Genomic DNA, 17,579 nt, shown 5'->3' with positions numbered 1-17,579 from the left:
TTTTTTTTTAAAAAAAAAAAAACTAGTATTGTCAAGACCTATTTTTACAAGTTGTAGATTGTAAACCTATGTATACTGCTACCAAATATTTTTGAGCATTATTGCAATATGACTCTCAAATGAACCTTTTTGTTTTTTTTGGAACTGACATTGAAACAGCGCAAGCTATTAATCCAAAACATTTTTTTTATTGGCATCTTATATTCAATAAAATTGCTGTTTGCTAAATTAGTATCCTCCAGAACCTCTTTCTGAAAAGAAAAATGCTTTTCTCCCTCTTCTAACTGTTGCAGAATTATACTGGACTTCAACATTCTGTACTCTGCACTATTTGTTATATATGTTATTGCTACCCATCTAAAGCTGCAGATCTGTTCAAAAAGCTATTCACAACTTGAAGAAAATCCCTCACTAGATCAGATTCACTCTGTCCCAGGTGTTGCTCAACATCTCAACAATATTACTGCAGAGATAACAGAGAAGTACAAGAAGCAATAATGACACAAACTACTCTGTTTGGATAGAGTACGATCACAATTTATGGACTATAGAGGCACAACTGAGCACCTAGAGCTCTGCGTAAGTCTAGTATTTTTTACTACTGCTTGCTCAACACCATACACCAGATTCTCTGCAGAGTTCTCCAATCATCTTCCTTGTGCAGTCATAAATTAGGCAGAATTTAGATATACACCTCTACAGCTCTTACATGCAAATCTGCAAACCAGTATTCATTCAAGCCTTTTATCACATCAGACAGTACTTTCTTAGACCTTTGGCTAGTGGTGAAGAATGAAGGGGAAAATATCTGATCAACATTTGGTTTTCTTTATTTGCATGCACTTCTCTTCCCAGAGAAAGGACACAGTTATTTTCTGAAAGCTTTGTCAGCAGAGGACATGTTAGTAGACGTCCATCTCACAAATGGTGTTGATGGTTGGACTTCATAATCTTAGAGGTCTTTTCCAACCTTAATGATTTGATTCTATTCTAAACTTTGTGTGCTGTCACCTTCCTTATCACACCAACAGAATGGGAATGTTCCGCAGCATGGCTGCAACCATGGCTTCCACATGAGGTTGTACAAAGAGAGCTGCTCTGGGACTGGAGTCAGTGTCCTGCGATGCTCTTCTACAGCTCTTCCAATCTGCTTTATTACAGTGTCAAAGAGGGGCTCGGTGTCAGCCGACAGAGGTTTGGCTTCAGAAGGGTCTCGTGAGAGATCAAACAGCAGCGGAGGGTCATGATGTGTCACACCTTCCCCAAAACATGGGCAAATTCCTTTTCCATAACAAGCCCCAGCCCCAGGTGGATGAAAGACAGGGGTCACATAATGAGCCTTCCAGATGGCTCCACCTGGCAGGAAAGAAATCTTATGGCAAAGCTACAAGACAATAGAGGAAAATAGAAAGTGCCTTCAAATAGGAGCACTGCTATTTACTAAGGAGACCTCTTCTCAAACACGCTGGCACCCCCATCACCACAAATCAGATTCTCTGTGTGGAGTAGTGACTTTGAAGATGGAAAACATAACAAATATGAAGAAAGCCACAAATCAAAGTCTCTGCAGCAGCAGTGACTTTGAAGATGGAAAATATGACAAATACGAAGAAAGACACGTTAAATTTCCAGTGTAGTAGTAGATAGACTGTCTTCCCAACCCCACTTCCTATAGGTTTGTTACTTACAAATATTTCTCTGCTGTAAGACACCCAGCTAGCCAGAATCACTGTTAAATCGTGCACAACAATTTCAAGAATCTCAGAGATCATTACTGATATCTACCTACCATGGAATAAATTTATCAGTTAGCAAGATGGCTATCAAGAGGAAAAAACTCAGGATTTTGCAGTTACCATGGAACAAACATTTATACTTACTGTCCTTTTGGTGCCACCGCACTGCATGCAAGTAGGACCCACAATAGTGAAAGAGGAACTCATGCTCTGATTTTTGAGCTCTTCCTTGTAGTAAAGGCATCAAGTTTTGTCCATCAATCACCCTAACATAATGGGGAGAAATGTATTCAGACAGGGCAAATCAGACAGTGAACTGCATACTCATCACTGCTCTTGCGTTGGCTGCACCAGTGCTTGAGACAGCATATAGAATAATTTGGTCACAGATTTACAGCAGCCAGCAGACTGCCAAACCAATATTTAAATCTCTAGATAATTTTTTTTTTTTTTTAAATAGGTAAGTCAACTCATTCCATTTAGCAATACGTAAACAATATTTAGAGCTTCTAGTGGAAGAAAGTAATTTATTCAGGAAATCAATACCAATCTAATAATTGTTCACTTTTAGCAATTTTCAAAGGAGTTTAAAGAAATCTCTTGAGCAATGATGGGTTTAATGACTTCAGGAGATATTTGTAAGTATCCATAAATCAAGTCAGCTAGTACCAAAACAATTCAAGTCACCAATTCTTTCCTGAATGAGGCTGAACCTGGGTTTGAAACTAGCACTCAGTCTTTGGCAGAAACAGCTCCTCTGGCCATGAGCACATCTGTGGGCATACATGGGAGTTTGCTCACTAGTTGAAAATGTGAGACCAGGCTTGAGGCTAAGCAACATTTGTGGCATCTCCAAAGATGATAAGAAACGTAGTCAATTTTTAGCAGTTAGCTCTGCTATCAGCCTCTCCAGTCGAAAAAAATCTCCATACCTGTCCTGTGGCAATATTCCTCCAGCCAGATGAACAACCGTGGGATAAATATCTATTAGGCTTGTAGGTTCATCAATAACTGTGCCTGCAGGTAACACTCCCGGCCACCTAAATACTCCTGGCACACGGATCCCTCCTTCCCAGCCTCCCATGCCTTTTCCACCTGCAGTGAAATGAATCAACACATGGCAGTTCAGAGGCAGACACAAACCTCTTCATTGGCTTGTTGCATTTGAATGTACAGAAAAAGATGCAGTAATACATTGCTTATCCAGCAGATTTCACTCTTCATTTACATTGGACTTCACATACTTTAGAAGGCCTCAAAACGTGACATATAACTCATCCAAACCCAGAAAGATAGGGGGAGGCAATCTCTATTTTAACTTTGACCACAGATGAGGGTAGGAATAATAAATCTACCTTTGAAAATTCTATGTTCAGCAACAATAGAACAGCTTCAGCCTTCTGTTATCCTCCATTTCATAGGTTGCCTGTATTCACCTGTGTTACATAAGAGCTTGCCAGCAAAAGAAAAGAGGAAATGGAAACTGGAAGAACTCACAAGGCTGAAGAAATACTTGATATTCTCTTTAAACTTACACAAGACTTACTATTAGTATCCTATTTTGACAAACAGCTAAAAAAGGTCTTCTCTTTATAGCCAAGGATTCCCTTCAAAATATGTATCCTTAACACTTATGTTTCCATACGCCTTACACATTTCTTTCTTTTTTTTTAAATTCAGATTTGGTCCTGACTCTCCCAATGCTTAATGAAACATCTCTTAACTCAGAAGAAAAAAAATTGAGCTTATGAAATTGTACCATATATGCTATACTTCAAATAGCAGGAAAACATTTTCTCAACTTGCTACTAACAGAAACTAACCTAATAAAGCATCCTGATTCTGGGTGTATGAAGACAATATTTACCTAACTCCCAAAGCAAAAACCTGTTTTAATTCATATATTCAATACGGAAAAAACATTATCTTTGTTAGATCCCATCAGGTTTATGAATTAGTCTTATCATCCACAAAGAGAAGCACTTTCCCAAGCAAAAGCAGGGAGTGAGATGGAGGATGAAGAGAGTTGCTGGCCCCTATGAAAGGAAAGGGCTTTCAGTTAGTCTCTTCATCCTCTGCATTGCTCAGCAGCAGAGCATCCACCTTATGGGACCCAAAATGCCATGTTTCTGACCTCTGCTGTGCCCTGGGGAGCAGCCCAAGAAGATTTTGTAATGGAAGAAACCTGTTTAAATAAAGTAAGAACATCAAAAGTTTGGGGAGGAGCTAGATGGTTCACTGGTGAAAACAGAGTCTAAGCCCCTACACATATTGTCACATGTTGATGACAGGTCGTGGGATGAAGTGAGCCGATGACACAGGGCTGGTGGGGTAGTGGGAGAAAAATGCAATGAATGCATATTCTTTTGCCTTGAAAAAAGTCACTGCACTGCTCAGCACGTTGAAGAACGATTCACAGCAGAAAGGGACAAGCGAGAAGTAAAGAATGAGATCCTTTTAGAGCACCAAGGCCATTTGGATTTTATGCGAATCACTGATTTTGGGTGGAATACAAAACTATATGGGGAATAAATTGTTGCTCCAAGTCATGACACAAAGTGCCCTTACTCTAGTCTGTATTGATTAGCTGGGTAGCAATGATTTCTGAAACACGAGAAAAAGAAACAAGCAAATCGGGAAACAGTCCTATTTTGGAGAGAGGGGGAAAAAAAAACACACCTCAGTGAGAGAGGGAGAATTCAATACAAGGAACTATCATGTTTTTTTCCAGCACCTTTTATTTGAGAACTCCAAATAATTTGCAGGTATCAAGGTACACAATACTTTTGTCAAGGAGATGTGTAATAATGCCTGCATTTTACTGAAAGAAAAGATGACTTCAAGATTCAAGTATCTCTCTGTTACCTGTATTTCAAGCTAAAAATGCAACTCATTCCAGCCTCAATAGCTTCAGCCAGGCAAGTTCTTTGTGTTTCTGATTCTTAGCTTCAGGTAAAGTCATAGTGGTTTTCTTACCTTTATAAATACCATTCCAGCCACCTAGCTGGCCAGATTCATCCTGAGCCTCCAAGTGTCCTCCATGATCAGAGGCAAAGTATGTGAATGTATGATTTTTCAAACCTTCTTTGTCAAGTGAATCCAGAATTTTGCCTTAAATTTAAAACAGACAGACAGTAAGGTTTCTATTAACCAATTAGAAAGATCAAGTCACACTTAAAATATTTCAATAGTAATCTTTTGCAGTGCCCTATAAAAAGTTTTTAATAGTTTAGATTTCTGTATTTTGGCCTTATTACCTTTCCTGCTTTAAAATACACTGGTGTATGTGTCTGAAACAAATCCTTCGTGCAGAATACTTACCCACCATCCAGTCCATTTCTTCCACGTTGTCACCATATAAACCATGATTGCTCTTCCCAATAAATTTTGCTGTGGTAAAGAGGGGGGTGTGAACATGCAAAAAGGAAACAAAGAGGAGGAATGGTCCATGCCTGTTTCTTAAAAACAAACAAAAATTAAAAATAATTTTTGTTGTTTGGTATATTTTGAAAGGTTTCATATTCATTCATGCAGACGCATATATTGGGTCTAGATTGTACCCACATTTAATGTATCCTCATTGATCACAGTTGACAGTTTTCTTCTTGCATGAAATGCGGGCAAGAAAGATCCTTTTCAAACACATTCGTTTCAAATTCCACTGTGTAAACAGGCATAGCATTTGCACAGTGCTTAAATGAATCAGATGCCTAACTCTGATGTATTTTTAATTAAATGCAGCTGGATAGTTTCATATTTACTTTAATATTCATGTGGCTTTTCTAGGATGGTCATTTACAATTTTCAGTATATTTGTTTTCACAAACTTTAAGAAAAGAATCATTATTTACCCTTTTCTTCAGAAATACACCTGATGCACAAAATTATAGGAGGCTGTGCAGGCAGAACTTGAATCTAGAAAATGAATAATCTTACTTGCCTTCCTTCTCAATCTATAAAAATAGATTTAAAGTGTTTTGAGATTTTCATATGAAATAATTTTGTGCATCACACACATTTTATCTAGGTGTTTTGCAGGGTTTATGAAAAAGAGCACAAATGAGGCTTGTAGAGTGAAGTGTAAAAATTAGCTGGTTAATCTTGGAGCAAATATAGTAATTACAGATTACAAAGCACAGTGAGATGGTCATATATAATTTGGTTAAAACCCATCTAATTTACTTTAGCTTCAAATGTGAGATAGTTGCAATTAAATTTTAAGGGGCCTTTGGCTTCTAAATAAAGAACTTGGATATGAGTTTCAGAGCAGTTATTATGATATAGCTATAGTTACTGGAGAAAAAAAATACTCTATTTCAACTGCCGAGAACACCTTGGCCCCTTTAAAGAGAACTACAGATAATAATTTACCTTTTGATAAATGACACTGCCTCCTTCAGCATGAGGGAAGCAGTCCTCTCTAATCTCATCGGCTGCTCAGTGACTTCATGGTTCCTCATGAGGATACAGTTCCAATACTGCACAAAGCCGTAACTGGAGTACCAAGAAATGAAGAAAAGGCCACCCACCAAAGTAAAACAGGTGATTATCTTCCAGCGGATGGAAATCAAACCAGTCAGTCTTCCAGCAATGAGAGTGAGCACAGCAAGGGTAATCATCTGACTGTAAAGCCAAAGCTTAGCTTGAAGGGCTACATCCAGCTCGGGAGGTTTGTTTTCTTGACAGTTGTTTAGAAGTGTGAAAGGCATACCATAAAAGTAGTCAAACCCATGATTGAGAGGATGATGGCAATGATCATTGAAGGAGTCACAGTTTACACCTTGATGCCACTTTCCTGAAGGTTTTAAAGCATGAAAGAAATTAGAACATTAAGGTAGACAACTCTAAAGAAGCCCAAGGTAGCATTGTTAGCATCTATTTGGGAATTAGGTGAGTCAATCTGTTTTTCAACAGAGTATCTATGCATTCTCCTCATGCTCAAGGATGCTGGGTGAATCCAGTACCTGATCAGGTGAAAGTCATACCACAACAGGGGATCCCCAAATGGACATGAGATAAACCGAGAAATTTGCAAGATGCTTAACTATGTGTAACATAAGGATGGGATTTCATTACCTTTCAATGAGGATCAGGGAATTAAGGTACTCTAACTCGCTGGCTGCTTTAGTGTATTCCCTTCCTAACTTTCAATTGTTTGCTTGCAACTTCATTTTAACATAATCTTACAAATTTACTGGAAGATCCAGTAAACTTTTGGTCAATGTTAACAGGTATCTTGATCACCAGACTCAGGAAATTACTTCTCAGGTATGTCCCAACTCCATATGAAAAGGAGAAAAGGCTATAAATCATCCTTTCACTCTACCCCTGCCCAAAATAGAGCAAGTAGACAGAAGCTGTTGTCTGCTGAGAAAATGTGCTGGATCAAATGACCCTGAGGTTTGCTGGGTTATGCAATTGCCAAGCAATTACAGGCTCAGCCAGGAAGACAACAGTTCATTAGCTCATGATTCAATGCAACCACATCTGTTTCCAGCACTTGGAGATGACAGTGGATTTGGCACAGCTGGCCCCAAACCCCCTGGCTTTAAGGGACACAGTGCTTACCCTACCTACCCATTTATGTGATGGGATTCCTTGTGGGAGTGCCTGTTACTTGACAGTAATAGAAATAAATGGAAAGGAAAAGAGAGACTTTGCCAGTTGATTTTAGAGATATTTGGCAAAAGAATGATGAATCTTGAAACTACTGAGGCCTGACCAAAGTCACAGACAGGAAGATGCACTGGGGCAGTATTTCCCTGATACATTTGCATTTTGGCTTCATCTGAGGAAACAGCCACCGTATCCTGCCTCTTTGGGACCTCACAACCCTGTCTGTGAGACATTTTTACTTCATCTTCCCTTCTGTGGGTACAGACTTTGTTCCTTTCTTTCCCTATCCTCTTTTGTTTCTCTGCCTCTTGCCTCAAGCCAGATGAAACAATTAAAGCCACTGTTTTAGTTTGGAAAAAATTCTGCATTAACAAAACTCTCACAAAGGATCAACCTTTGAAAAAGTCTTAGGCCAAGTAAAATAAATACTCATCCATTATAATAATGAGACAGTTTTTAATTCTTCCTGTTTCAAGTGCCCTGTACAGGCACTAGCATCATCTTAAAACTCTTTAGACTGCAGCATTTTCAGTCTTGCAAGTAAGAGGGTTTTTCCCCCCTCAACCTTTTGGAGAAGATTTGTATCTGTGACTAACTGGCCATTTTAGGTGAATACAATCCCTAAATTCCCTTCATGTAACTAGTTCATTCTCCAAGGTCATGCTAAAATATTTCCCCTTACCTATCAGTCCAGTGGTATAGCCTTGTTGCTGCAGCAGCCTGGCAAAAGTGGTTTCATTAGCAGGGAGCCCTCCTGACCCAGCGTTCCACTGCAGCGCACGGTACTTGTTGCTGGATGCCATCCCTGACAGAAACAGCTCCAGTCACTCCTGCGGGCCTTTCACTCTCTGCCAGCGGAGGCTGGGCTGCTCCTGCCAACCTCCGCGTCAGGAGCTCAACCTGAAGCCAGCAGAGTTCCGCACAAGATGTAAAACTGAGCATATCTTGTAGGCAGTCACAGCAGTGCGTCTAAGTACTTCAGGTAGTCAAAGAGTTATATTTCAAAACAAATGCTGCTTGGCACCAGTTTTACCATCAAACTGAAATAAATCACTGTTGACAATATATAATAGGTTTTATTTTCTGCCTTTCTGAGTAAGTGTGATAATTTAGTCTCTCTGCTCTTCACCTAAGACAAGAGATAACAGTTGCATTTCCCTACCTCAGAGGGATGTTTTATCATGTTAGATATGGTTAGACTGAGATATGGTTCACCCAACACACACTGATTTTGCACTTAGCTCTCAAAGGAGGCATCTAATTTTCCTATATAGCACCTAGAGAGAGTTGGATATCTATGAAGTCCTCCATAATGCACCTTACGTAGGTGGGGAGTGGATGCAACGCTCAATTTTTCATTGGAGTTCTGCAACTTTTTGCACTTTGTCGGCAATGAACTCACCCATTTCTCTTAGGAAGCCCTGTTTCAATCCCTTACCCGTAACGATCACCATCAAAAGGAATTCCATCAGTTTGGCCTAGGCCATGTTGCAGTAAGGAAATGACAGATATTACTGCTGTTTGCATTTCTCCATACTTCCCTATTTTCATCATATAGAGCTCCCACATCCTATAAAGTCAGGCTAAAGATCTGTCAGCTGGTGAGCCAGTAGTTCCCATTCAGAAGTTACTTATAGAAAGTTAGAGCCTCTAGCATTGCATCTTCTATCTCAGGTTGAGGAAATAGCTGAATTTTCCTATTCCAATACTTATTGACTATTGCAGCACCTCAGCACCACACACAGAAATCTGTAATTCAAAATGGGCCCAACCTGATCTAATGGGGTATCTGCCAGTGAGGAAAGCTGCTCTGCTCGGAGTGCAAAGTGGAGCTGTGGCAATGTGCTGAGTAAGTTTCACTCCTTCTCTTGCCAGGCCATCAATGTTAGGGGTCCTAAAAAAAACAGTTTCAAGTTGAATAGAAGCAAGGTAATCTTAAACCTATTTTAATAAATTGCCAAGAAGTACTAGAGCTTTTGAACAGTTTCTTAAAATTAAAAAATAATGAAAAATATCTTCTTTACATAGTCCAGGACTGATATAGTACCAAGTTTGATACAGCAGGTGAAGTGCATTGTAGCCATTGGAGAATCCATTCCCGGGATACAGCCATAGAGTGCATTTGGCAACACTGAAATGATACCTAGACATTGTTGGTACTTTTTAGTTTGAAAATAAAACTGAAATGAAAAGACCTATTTAAGAAAGGGTGATATTTTTCCATTCCAGTACTTCCAACTTTTCTGTTCCAATACTTCCACTTTTGCCAGCACATTTCAGAGTTGACTGAGCCAGAGAATCTCCCAGGGTGTCTGGAGCTCTTGAAACCAAGACTTTCTGTTCCACATTTTTAACATGTGCTATTTATTTCATGATACAGTGATATCTTTACATAGTTACACTTGTATGAGAACATAGCTCTCCCAGAAGAATGGATTACAACATCATAAAGACTGAAAGAGGCCTCCCCCCTGTCTTGCCCACCAGCAGAGGAGGACAACCAAGTTCCACATGCACATTCCGACTTCTCTGCGTAAGCCCACAAACATCATGTGAGGGAGAGGCACCCAGAGCATGCCAACAAAATGTCTGTGCTCCACTTGGAGGACACGAGTTGAGGCTTGTAAGATGTACTCCCAATGCCAATTCAGTTCTGCTTTGCCGTTTTAGTTTTGAAGGCATGTAATCACTAGTTTCGAAGGCACATAATCACATAATAAATTATGTGAGTCAGTCCACATGAGTCTGGATCAGAGTGTTTTGGACAAGATGGCAAGCAAATGAATGAGGGATTCTGGAAAAGCACTGGGTAGACAGCGTAAGGCTTAACTGTACATGCAAAGGAATGAAGAAAATCATGCATGAGAATGAGAGAAACAGTAACTGTAATATTAAGACTAGTGGCTGAAGAGTTAGCACATGGAGGAGGGGGCAGGAGGAATTCCCAGATAGAACTTCAAAAAACTAAATGAATTTTTTTTTCCTTTCTCTACACATTGTTTACTTATGCGCCAATCCTACGTGCATATATACAAGTACTTAAATACACAATTACTAAAGCCTTGGATTAAGAATTTAAGAACATTTCTTATTTTATAATTAGTCTTAATTGTCCAGGATAGGTGTTCAGTAGTGTTAACTATATTGTACTAAGAGATATTTTACCTTATGGTATTGTTCCCATAACAACCTACATCTCCAATGCCAAGATCATCAGCCAGAAACAGAAGTATATTTGGTTTAGAGCCCACAGCTGCACTCAAGCCAATCGTGTTCCAGAATAAACATGAAGTCAGTGCCGTTAGGAGGTACCTCCTGAAACACAACAGAATAACTTTTTACATATACGACTTGTAAGTGTCGGAAAGTGATGGGAGCCCTCCGGCAGCAGATCTGAAGCATGAGACACAAAATAGTGGGAAACTTGGTTTCCCAGCTCCACTTTCAGGTGGAAGGAGAAGGACAGAGTTTTACTGGTTTCTTTTCTTCCATCTCTACGGTCTAGATCGCTCTAGTCAGAGAGGCTGCAGTAGCCTTTCTACAGCCCAAGAAGAAAGGACATAAGTGAAGGCTGTCATCTTATTCATTTGGCCCAGGAATTTTAATCTTGAATTAGTTGAATAGATTTCAACATGTATCAAAAACTTCAAAGAGCTGAGAAAAATTGGTGTTGCTAAGTTCATAAATTCTACAAAAATTCAGGTTATGTTCAAAAGTCATTCTGGCATTTTCTGAATATTTTGTCTCCAGTGACCGAAGCAGTTTTGATTGTATTTGGAAGGGAAGTGGAAAAACCTTAACTAAAGCTTCCCTACAACTCAAGAATTCTTGAACTTGAAGCCATCTCCTCCACTGCCATTCTAAGATGCCAACCAGGCCCCATACCAACATCGACAATATTTAATATATGCAGAAAATACAGTTTACATTTTTACACATACATACCATACTTTTTACATAAATATATCTACAACATTTGAAGCTATGTGTTCCTCCAATTGAGTATTGCTGATCAATAGTCTTTAAAATCTAATCCTGGTTTGATTTTTCACTTGGACAAATTTATTACAGCAACATGTACTAATTTTCCAGGTCATAGGGCAGCAGCAACTCTCTAGCACAGACTGAGAAAGTTCCTGAAAATCATTACAGGATTTGCAGTTTTGCTGTGAAGATCTTGTGTTTAAAAACATGGTTTTGAACGAACAAGCAACCATCACCTCTAACAGGGAAGCACAACACACAGGACTTTCTGTAAACATGACTGTGAACTCCTAGCTGTAAATAAGTAACCAGTAGCTATGTGGATTTAATAATGCAAGAGCAAAGTTCCAGCTAGGTTTTTTTTTGTACTTTCTACTACTAAGTTACATCAGTGATTTACAGAGTTGTGGTGAAACCTTGCTTTAGAAGTGCTGTGGGCACTTTCCATCTCTGTACTTGGATTACTCATTTAAAGCAAAGGAGAATTTTCTATTTGCCATTGTTTTATCTCTTGAGGAGTTACAGGGCATTGTAGTGGTATAAAGAATCCTTTCAGAGCACTAATATATTAAATTAGAGCTTCAGGGAAAGGTATCTGAAGGACCCTGGAAATAAGCAGCCCCCAACAACCCGTTTCAGTCACTCAAGCATTCTTCTTTCCAAGCTGGGGACAACAGTAGTGCTCCCATCTCTTTCTGTTACATTAAAAAAGGAATGAACAAAGTGTAAATGATGAAATTTGCTTATACTGATATCTGCAGCCCCATCCTAGCACTTCGTTTTCTCTTGGTCTTAAGTGCTGAATATTTACTGATCCCTGTGGTAATCCTGCTTGTGATTAAGACAAGGTCAAGGACAGATTCCATCACCTACTTCTTATAGTTCCGAGTCCACATCCTAAGTTGTTTGTGACATTACTGTACATTATAAAATAACCATGCTTAGAGCTCAAAGTGATAATCTTCCAGCAATACATAGAGGAAGAGTGCAAGAATGTTTAGTTACTAAACACCAATAAATCTTGAAAGCAATGAGATTGAAAGAAAGTAGAACATGCATATACATACATATGTATATATAAAAACCTTTTCAGAATTACCTAGACATCTATTTCCAGAAATGACAACGTTAAAGGCTCCCATTTGGGAGACAGATCTCATTCCTGGTGAGACCCCACTTGGAGTACTGTGTCCAGTTCTGGAGCCCCCACATAAGAAGGACATGGACCAGTTGGAGAAGGTCCAGAGGAGGGCCACGAAGATGATAAAAGGGCTGGAGCACCTCTCTTATGAGGACAGGCTGAGAGAGTTGGGGCTGTTCAGCCTGGAGAAGAGGAGGCTCCGGGGAGACCTGATAGCGGTCTTCCAGTACCTCAAGGGGGCCTACAAGAAAGATGGGGAAAGGCTGTTTAGTAGGGCCTGTTGCAATAGGACGAGGGGTAATGGTTTTAAAATAGAGGGGGGTAGATTTAGATTGGAAATTAGGAAAAAAATTTTTACGATGCGAGTTATAGAACACTGGAACAGGTTGCCCAGAAAGGTGGTGGATGCCCCATCCCTGGAAATATTCAAGGCCAGGCTGGATGAGGCTCTGAGCAATCTGATCTAGTCAGGGATGTCCCTGCTCCTTGCAGGGGGGTTGGACTAGATGACCTTTGAAGGCCCCTTCCAACCCTAACCATTCTATGATTCTATGATTGTTTAAAGATATGAAGGCATTCAATAAGTATGTAGTTAAGATGGTCCTAAAAATCATTTGGCAGCTGGTATTGCTAAGCGATTTTACAACATCTGCATAATGAATCAAGGGAGTGCAAAACATCAGGAAAAGAAAAGCCACTATTTATGTAGTTTTTATTTACAAGACTTAATATGGTTTTATACCATAGTTGAGCTCCCATAGCTTTATTGACAATGATCTTCTGAGGACAGGTTAGAAACTGCTGGCACAGGCAATCAGATGTTGAAAAAAAAACCTACTGAACTATAAAATTTGGTGCCTGTACTTGCCTTAGAATTGTTTTCTAAGGTGATACTGCTATATCGCCTTATATATGGGTATACTGCACATATCTAGAGAATTACAGCATTATGAGATTATAGCATCCTTCTGTTCAAGATATCTGCTCCTCCTACAAGATTTCACAGAGAAGTTATATCTGTGTAAGAGCTTTAGGCTCTTTAGGCTACTTCTCTAAGGGGCTGTACAAATGAAGAGACACTTTTAGAGCACTGTGGGGCTCAAAGGAAGGTAGAAAATAAAAAAAAAAAATAAAAGGAGGGGGGAAGAGAACAATGATGACATGATTTTAAGTGGAGTTGAAATTCTCACATGGGGGTAAGGAAGGGAATAACAAAGACTTAAGGCAAACAAAGCATTATGAAAAGCGATTCATTTGAGCCCAGGGTTGCTCGGGGAAAAAAAAGTCAGTCAATTCAAATAATGCAATTTTAATTCTGAGAATAGAAGCAAATACATGCAGGGAGGTGCTAGAAATCTGTTCACCTGAATAGAACAACAGCAATGGCTGTGCAAGGTAGTGGTGCAATCATCTCCTGGTAGGCAGCGATCCTGAAAGTTAAGTTAAGCTTATAGTAAGCAACAAATTGAGCACAGCAGTGTGATGCTGGAGGAAAACAGAACTCAATCAATCCTTATATCTCTTTACAAAAGAGGGACTAACAAGATTATTTTACTTCAAAGACATGAGTAGTGACAGGATCAAACTGTGTACTGACCAAAAGCAGACTATTTTCAAAGTGAAGTTTGAGAACTGGAAAGGGGGCAGAAAACCATATAAAAATGATTCATGAGTGGGAAAAGATGTTTTATTTTGAGAGAAAAAGAGCTCAATGAAGAACAAGACAGTAAAACATAAATTAGTGCACAAATTCATGGGAAGAAAACACAGGTTTTAGAAAGATCATCAATTCTGCTGAGACAGAGCCAGTATTTGGAAGGTGAAGTCAGACAAATAGAGCATGCATTTTCTGCAAGGAAAGGGATTTATTATTCAGTCATGTTTCCTAGTAGAGTGCAATATAATGATGATTCTGTACCTTAAGTGGAAGAAAGAAAAGTATTGTAAAGAAACAAAAGTTAAGGGACTCCCCATAACGTTAGGTCCGTCAGCTGAAAATTAACAGTTCACAGTAAACATGATCAGCGCAATAATCTGATACAGACCCCATAGTATATTCCCCAGCAGCCACTTCATCAGACATCTTTTTCTAAGCTGCCTAAAGGAGCTCAATTAAAGCTGGTTTTAAGACTCTTATCTAAAGAGTTCAAATAGCCTGAAGAAAATGGCCTTTGGCTTGAAGAAGCTGCTTCTCACCAAACCAGTCTTTTTTTATTTCAAGATTGCTTTTAATTCTCACACTAATAACCCTCTCCACTATACAAATTCTGGTTCATATAATCCCAAAGTAATCTTAAAACACTAATTCTACAGATTGATTAGTCTTTGCACAGACAAAGGAGACTGAATATATGTGATGATACTAAGTTATTCTCAACAGAAGTCTCCCCAGACAAAGACTCACTGGAGGCAATTGTAGATTTCCCAAAGTCTAACAGAGCCGGTTATTTTCAAGCTGATAGCAAGTATGGTCTTGCAATTTATCACTGCTGTTAGTACTTTATTTCAACTGAAGAGTTCTCAAGTGTCATTATTAACTAAAAAAAAAGTTCTTACTTCATTTACAACCAGAAGTACATGGCATCAGTTATGCAGCCTGGTACCTCCACATAAAAAAAAGTCACAGGATTCTATAATAATTCTGTCTAAACATTTCTGCAAAATGAGGCCAAATCTTGCAGAGCCATGAACAGCAGGAACTGGCCAGCACAACTTTGTGTGGACATACTCCCCTTAGTTAAAGCACTGTAATTGTCTGTAAACCTTATCCAAAACTCACTGTCTTCTGCAGCTGATACTACACACTACACTGCCCTACTGCTTCTTTCTCCAAATTCGTCAGCCATTAACAAAGGCTTAATTGACTTAAAATACAATTCACTCTACCTGGCACAGAAGCCACAAAGCCTGCAGCTGCCTCAATAGAGTCTTGAAGAGATTTAGGAAAAGAAGCTTTTGCTTGGTTAGTTGGACCTAACTCAAATGCATTTGTAACAACTCCAAGTAGCGTTATACAGCTGTTTCTAGCCATCTGCCTTGCACAGACCTTGGGTGTTTTTCAGCTCTGCTTTACCAAAAGAAAGCTGCAGTCCTGAAACTGCTAGAAAAGGAGTCCCTTCTTCCCCCACTGCAGCTTGGCTCCAGGCAGTTCCCCCATCCTCCAAATATCTCACTTGTTGAATATATTTCCCGATTAGAGTCTATCGTTCTTGAAGTCCTACAGAGGAAAAAAAAAAAAACCAACCCAAAAAACCCCAAACCTTCACTTCAAAAAAATATCTGCCCAAGGTCAAAACGTTTATTGAAGTCCAGGCATATCTCACGTTTCACCCTCTCCTCCAGAACACTGGCAGCGCCACCACTCACTCTGGGAATCCACCAAAATTGAAAAGATCTTCACATTCTTAAAAACATTGAGAGATACAACTCCAACAGAAAAAATTGGAATAAGCTCTTGTCAGTTAAGCTAGAAGTCTGTAGCAAAATAATTTGCTTTCTTGTTTTCTTTGTCTAACTCCAGATGCTGAAAGAAATTATTTAGACACTGATGCAAAAAAAACCCAAACAAAACAAAACAAAACCCCAAACCCTTTATCACTTATTTAAATATAAAAGGAAATTATAAGTATTAGGACAAACATTTTCAAGTAGCATCTGGAAATATGTTGCTGCTTAGCTATTAGCCAAAAATAAACACTCACTTTCTGCCTTCTATAAACAAAAACCACACAACAGGTTAATCACATTCAACAGTATATTAGAATGTAATTTAAAATTCTAACTTCAGCTAACTTCCATAGATCTGGGAGAAACACGTGCAACATACCATATGCAACATGCTGTTCCACCTTGTTGTCCCTTTCTGCCTTCTCTCCCATAGCTTCTAGGCATCCAGACATTCAGGAAGGAAGAGGCAACAAATGGGGAAGGAGTAACACAAGGAAGAAAAAGCTCCCAGCTGGTGCGAACACAGTCACTTGCTTAATGCCTGCAGCTTTGAGCCAGAAACAGGTGCTGTTCCTCAACCACAAAAAAAAGGGATGTGCTTGCAAGAAAGGGAATCTCTCAGGGAATGAACTGCAACAGTGCTGACTGTGGGAGATACAGTTCTTACTGACCCAGATAATGTCAATAGTTGTTATCTGTTACCGTGGTAATAGCATTGTTTTACCACTTAGTGTTGTCAGTAACTAAAACTCTCATGGCAAGCAACTCACATTTTTTAGTTTATTATGGCTACCCTGTTCCGACCTTGCTTCTGTACAGCAGCACCCTGCCTTCAGAGCAACAGCAGAAAGAGATGGTCTGGCCCTAGGCTTTAAATTAGCTAGAGCATTTTCATATCATGATTAGCACTCCCCAGTCTAAATGATCTAATTGTGCCTTCTGGCTTCAAACAGCTAGGAACATGCAGCTTTCCTTACAGGAGCAACGCACAAGGGTGGAAAATTGGGAGACAGAAACGGGGCAGGCAAATGAGGTAAAAACAGCAGCAACTTGGAGCATGGCTGCTAGAGAAACAGATCACACAGAAGAAATCTGGAGGCAAATTATGCTTTCTGTAGGCCATTGTAAAGCAGCAGTAACTCTAGCAATAAGAATAATAAAAGCAGAGGCGGGGCTGCCCTCTCAGCCAGATATTGGCAGATGAAGACGTGAGCAAGAGCAGAGGGAGGCCACCATCTGAGGACTGCACAGCTCTGCGGGGCAAAGTTCACGGTTTCAGCACAGTTTCCCAAAAGCACCTCGCAGGAACCAGGCTGGACGCTGCCTGGGACAGTGCCAGCCTGGTGCCCGCTCCCGCCCTGGGCCCCACCAGCAGCGCAGCCCCCCGGGTACTGGGGCTCTGGGGCCAGCGAAAGCAAATTCACTCTCCGCTTCACTCTCAGCTTTGTGTAAGAGAGGGAGGAAAAAATCCTCTCTGAGGGAAAATCAGAAGTGATTTAAAAAAATAAATTAATATATATAATTTTTAAAATAAAAAATCTGATATTTTACTTACTCCATACTCGCACACTCACTGCAGGAGCTTTGTTCTCACATTCCTCTCTGTCTCAGGCTTTCTGATCTTTGCTTCTAAGGAGGAATTTTCAAAAGCACGG

At 39.7% G+C, this 17,579-nt stretch overlaps 1 protein-coding gene across 3 annotated transcripts in view; it reads right to left on the bottom strand.

Moving 5' to 3' along the window:
• Positions 1-17,579, bottom strand: part of LOC104483054 (arylsulfatase D) — a 22,883-nt gene extending 5,304 nt beyond the window's left edge. The window contains exons 1-11 of one of the 3 annotated variants that reach the window (XM_086768452.1): positions 17,480-17,547; positions 13,842-13,907; positions 10,518-10,667; positions 9,125-9,246; positions 8,035-8,157; positions 6,108-6,531; positions 5,058-5,194; positions 4,713-4,847; positions 2,669-2,831; positions 1,881-2,002; positions 21-1,356 (exon numbers count right to left, since the gene is read on the bottom strand). In XM_086768452.1, the coding sequence (XP_086624578.1) occupies positions 986-1,356; positions 1,881-2,002; positions 2,669-2,831; positions 4,713-4,847; positions 5,058-5,194; positions 6,108-6,531; positions 8,035-8,157; positions 9,125-9,246; positions 10,518-10,667; positions 13,842-13,907; positions 17,480-17,484 (1,818 nt within the window). In that variant the 5' untranslated portion in view covers positions 17,485-17,547 and the 3' untranslated portion in view covers positions 21-985. Of the gene's footprint in view, positions 1-20; positions 1,357-1,880; positions 2,003-2,668; positions 2,832-4,712; positions 4,848-5,057; positions 5,195-6,107; positions 6,532-8,034; positions 8,158-9,124; positions 9,247-10,517; positions 10,668-13,841; positions 13,908-17,479 lie in introns of those variants that run through there. The other 2 variants (XM_086768471.1, XM_086768461.1) reach the window with 2 other exon arrangements.

The sequence above is a fragment of the Chlamydotis macqueenii genome, chromosome 1 (assembly GCF_036417535.1).
Source record: "Chlamydotis macqueenii isolate bChlMac1 chromosome 1, bChlMac1.mat, whole genome shotgun sequence".
Classification (NCBI taxonomy): domain Eukaryota; kingdom Metazoa; phylum Chordata; class Aves; order Otidiformes; family Otididae; genus Chlamydotis; species Chlamydotis macqueenii.
This window is presented reverse-complemented; position numbering and strand designations above follow the sequence as displayed.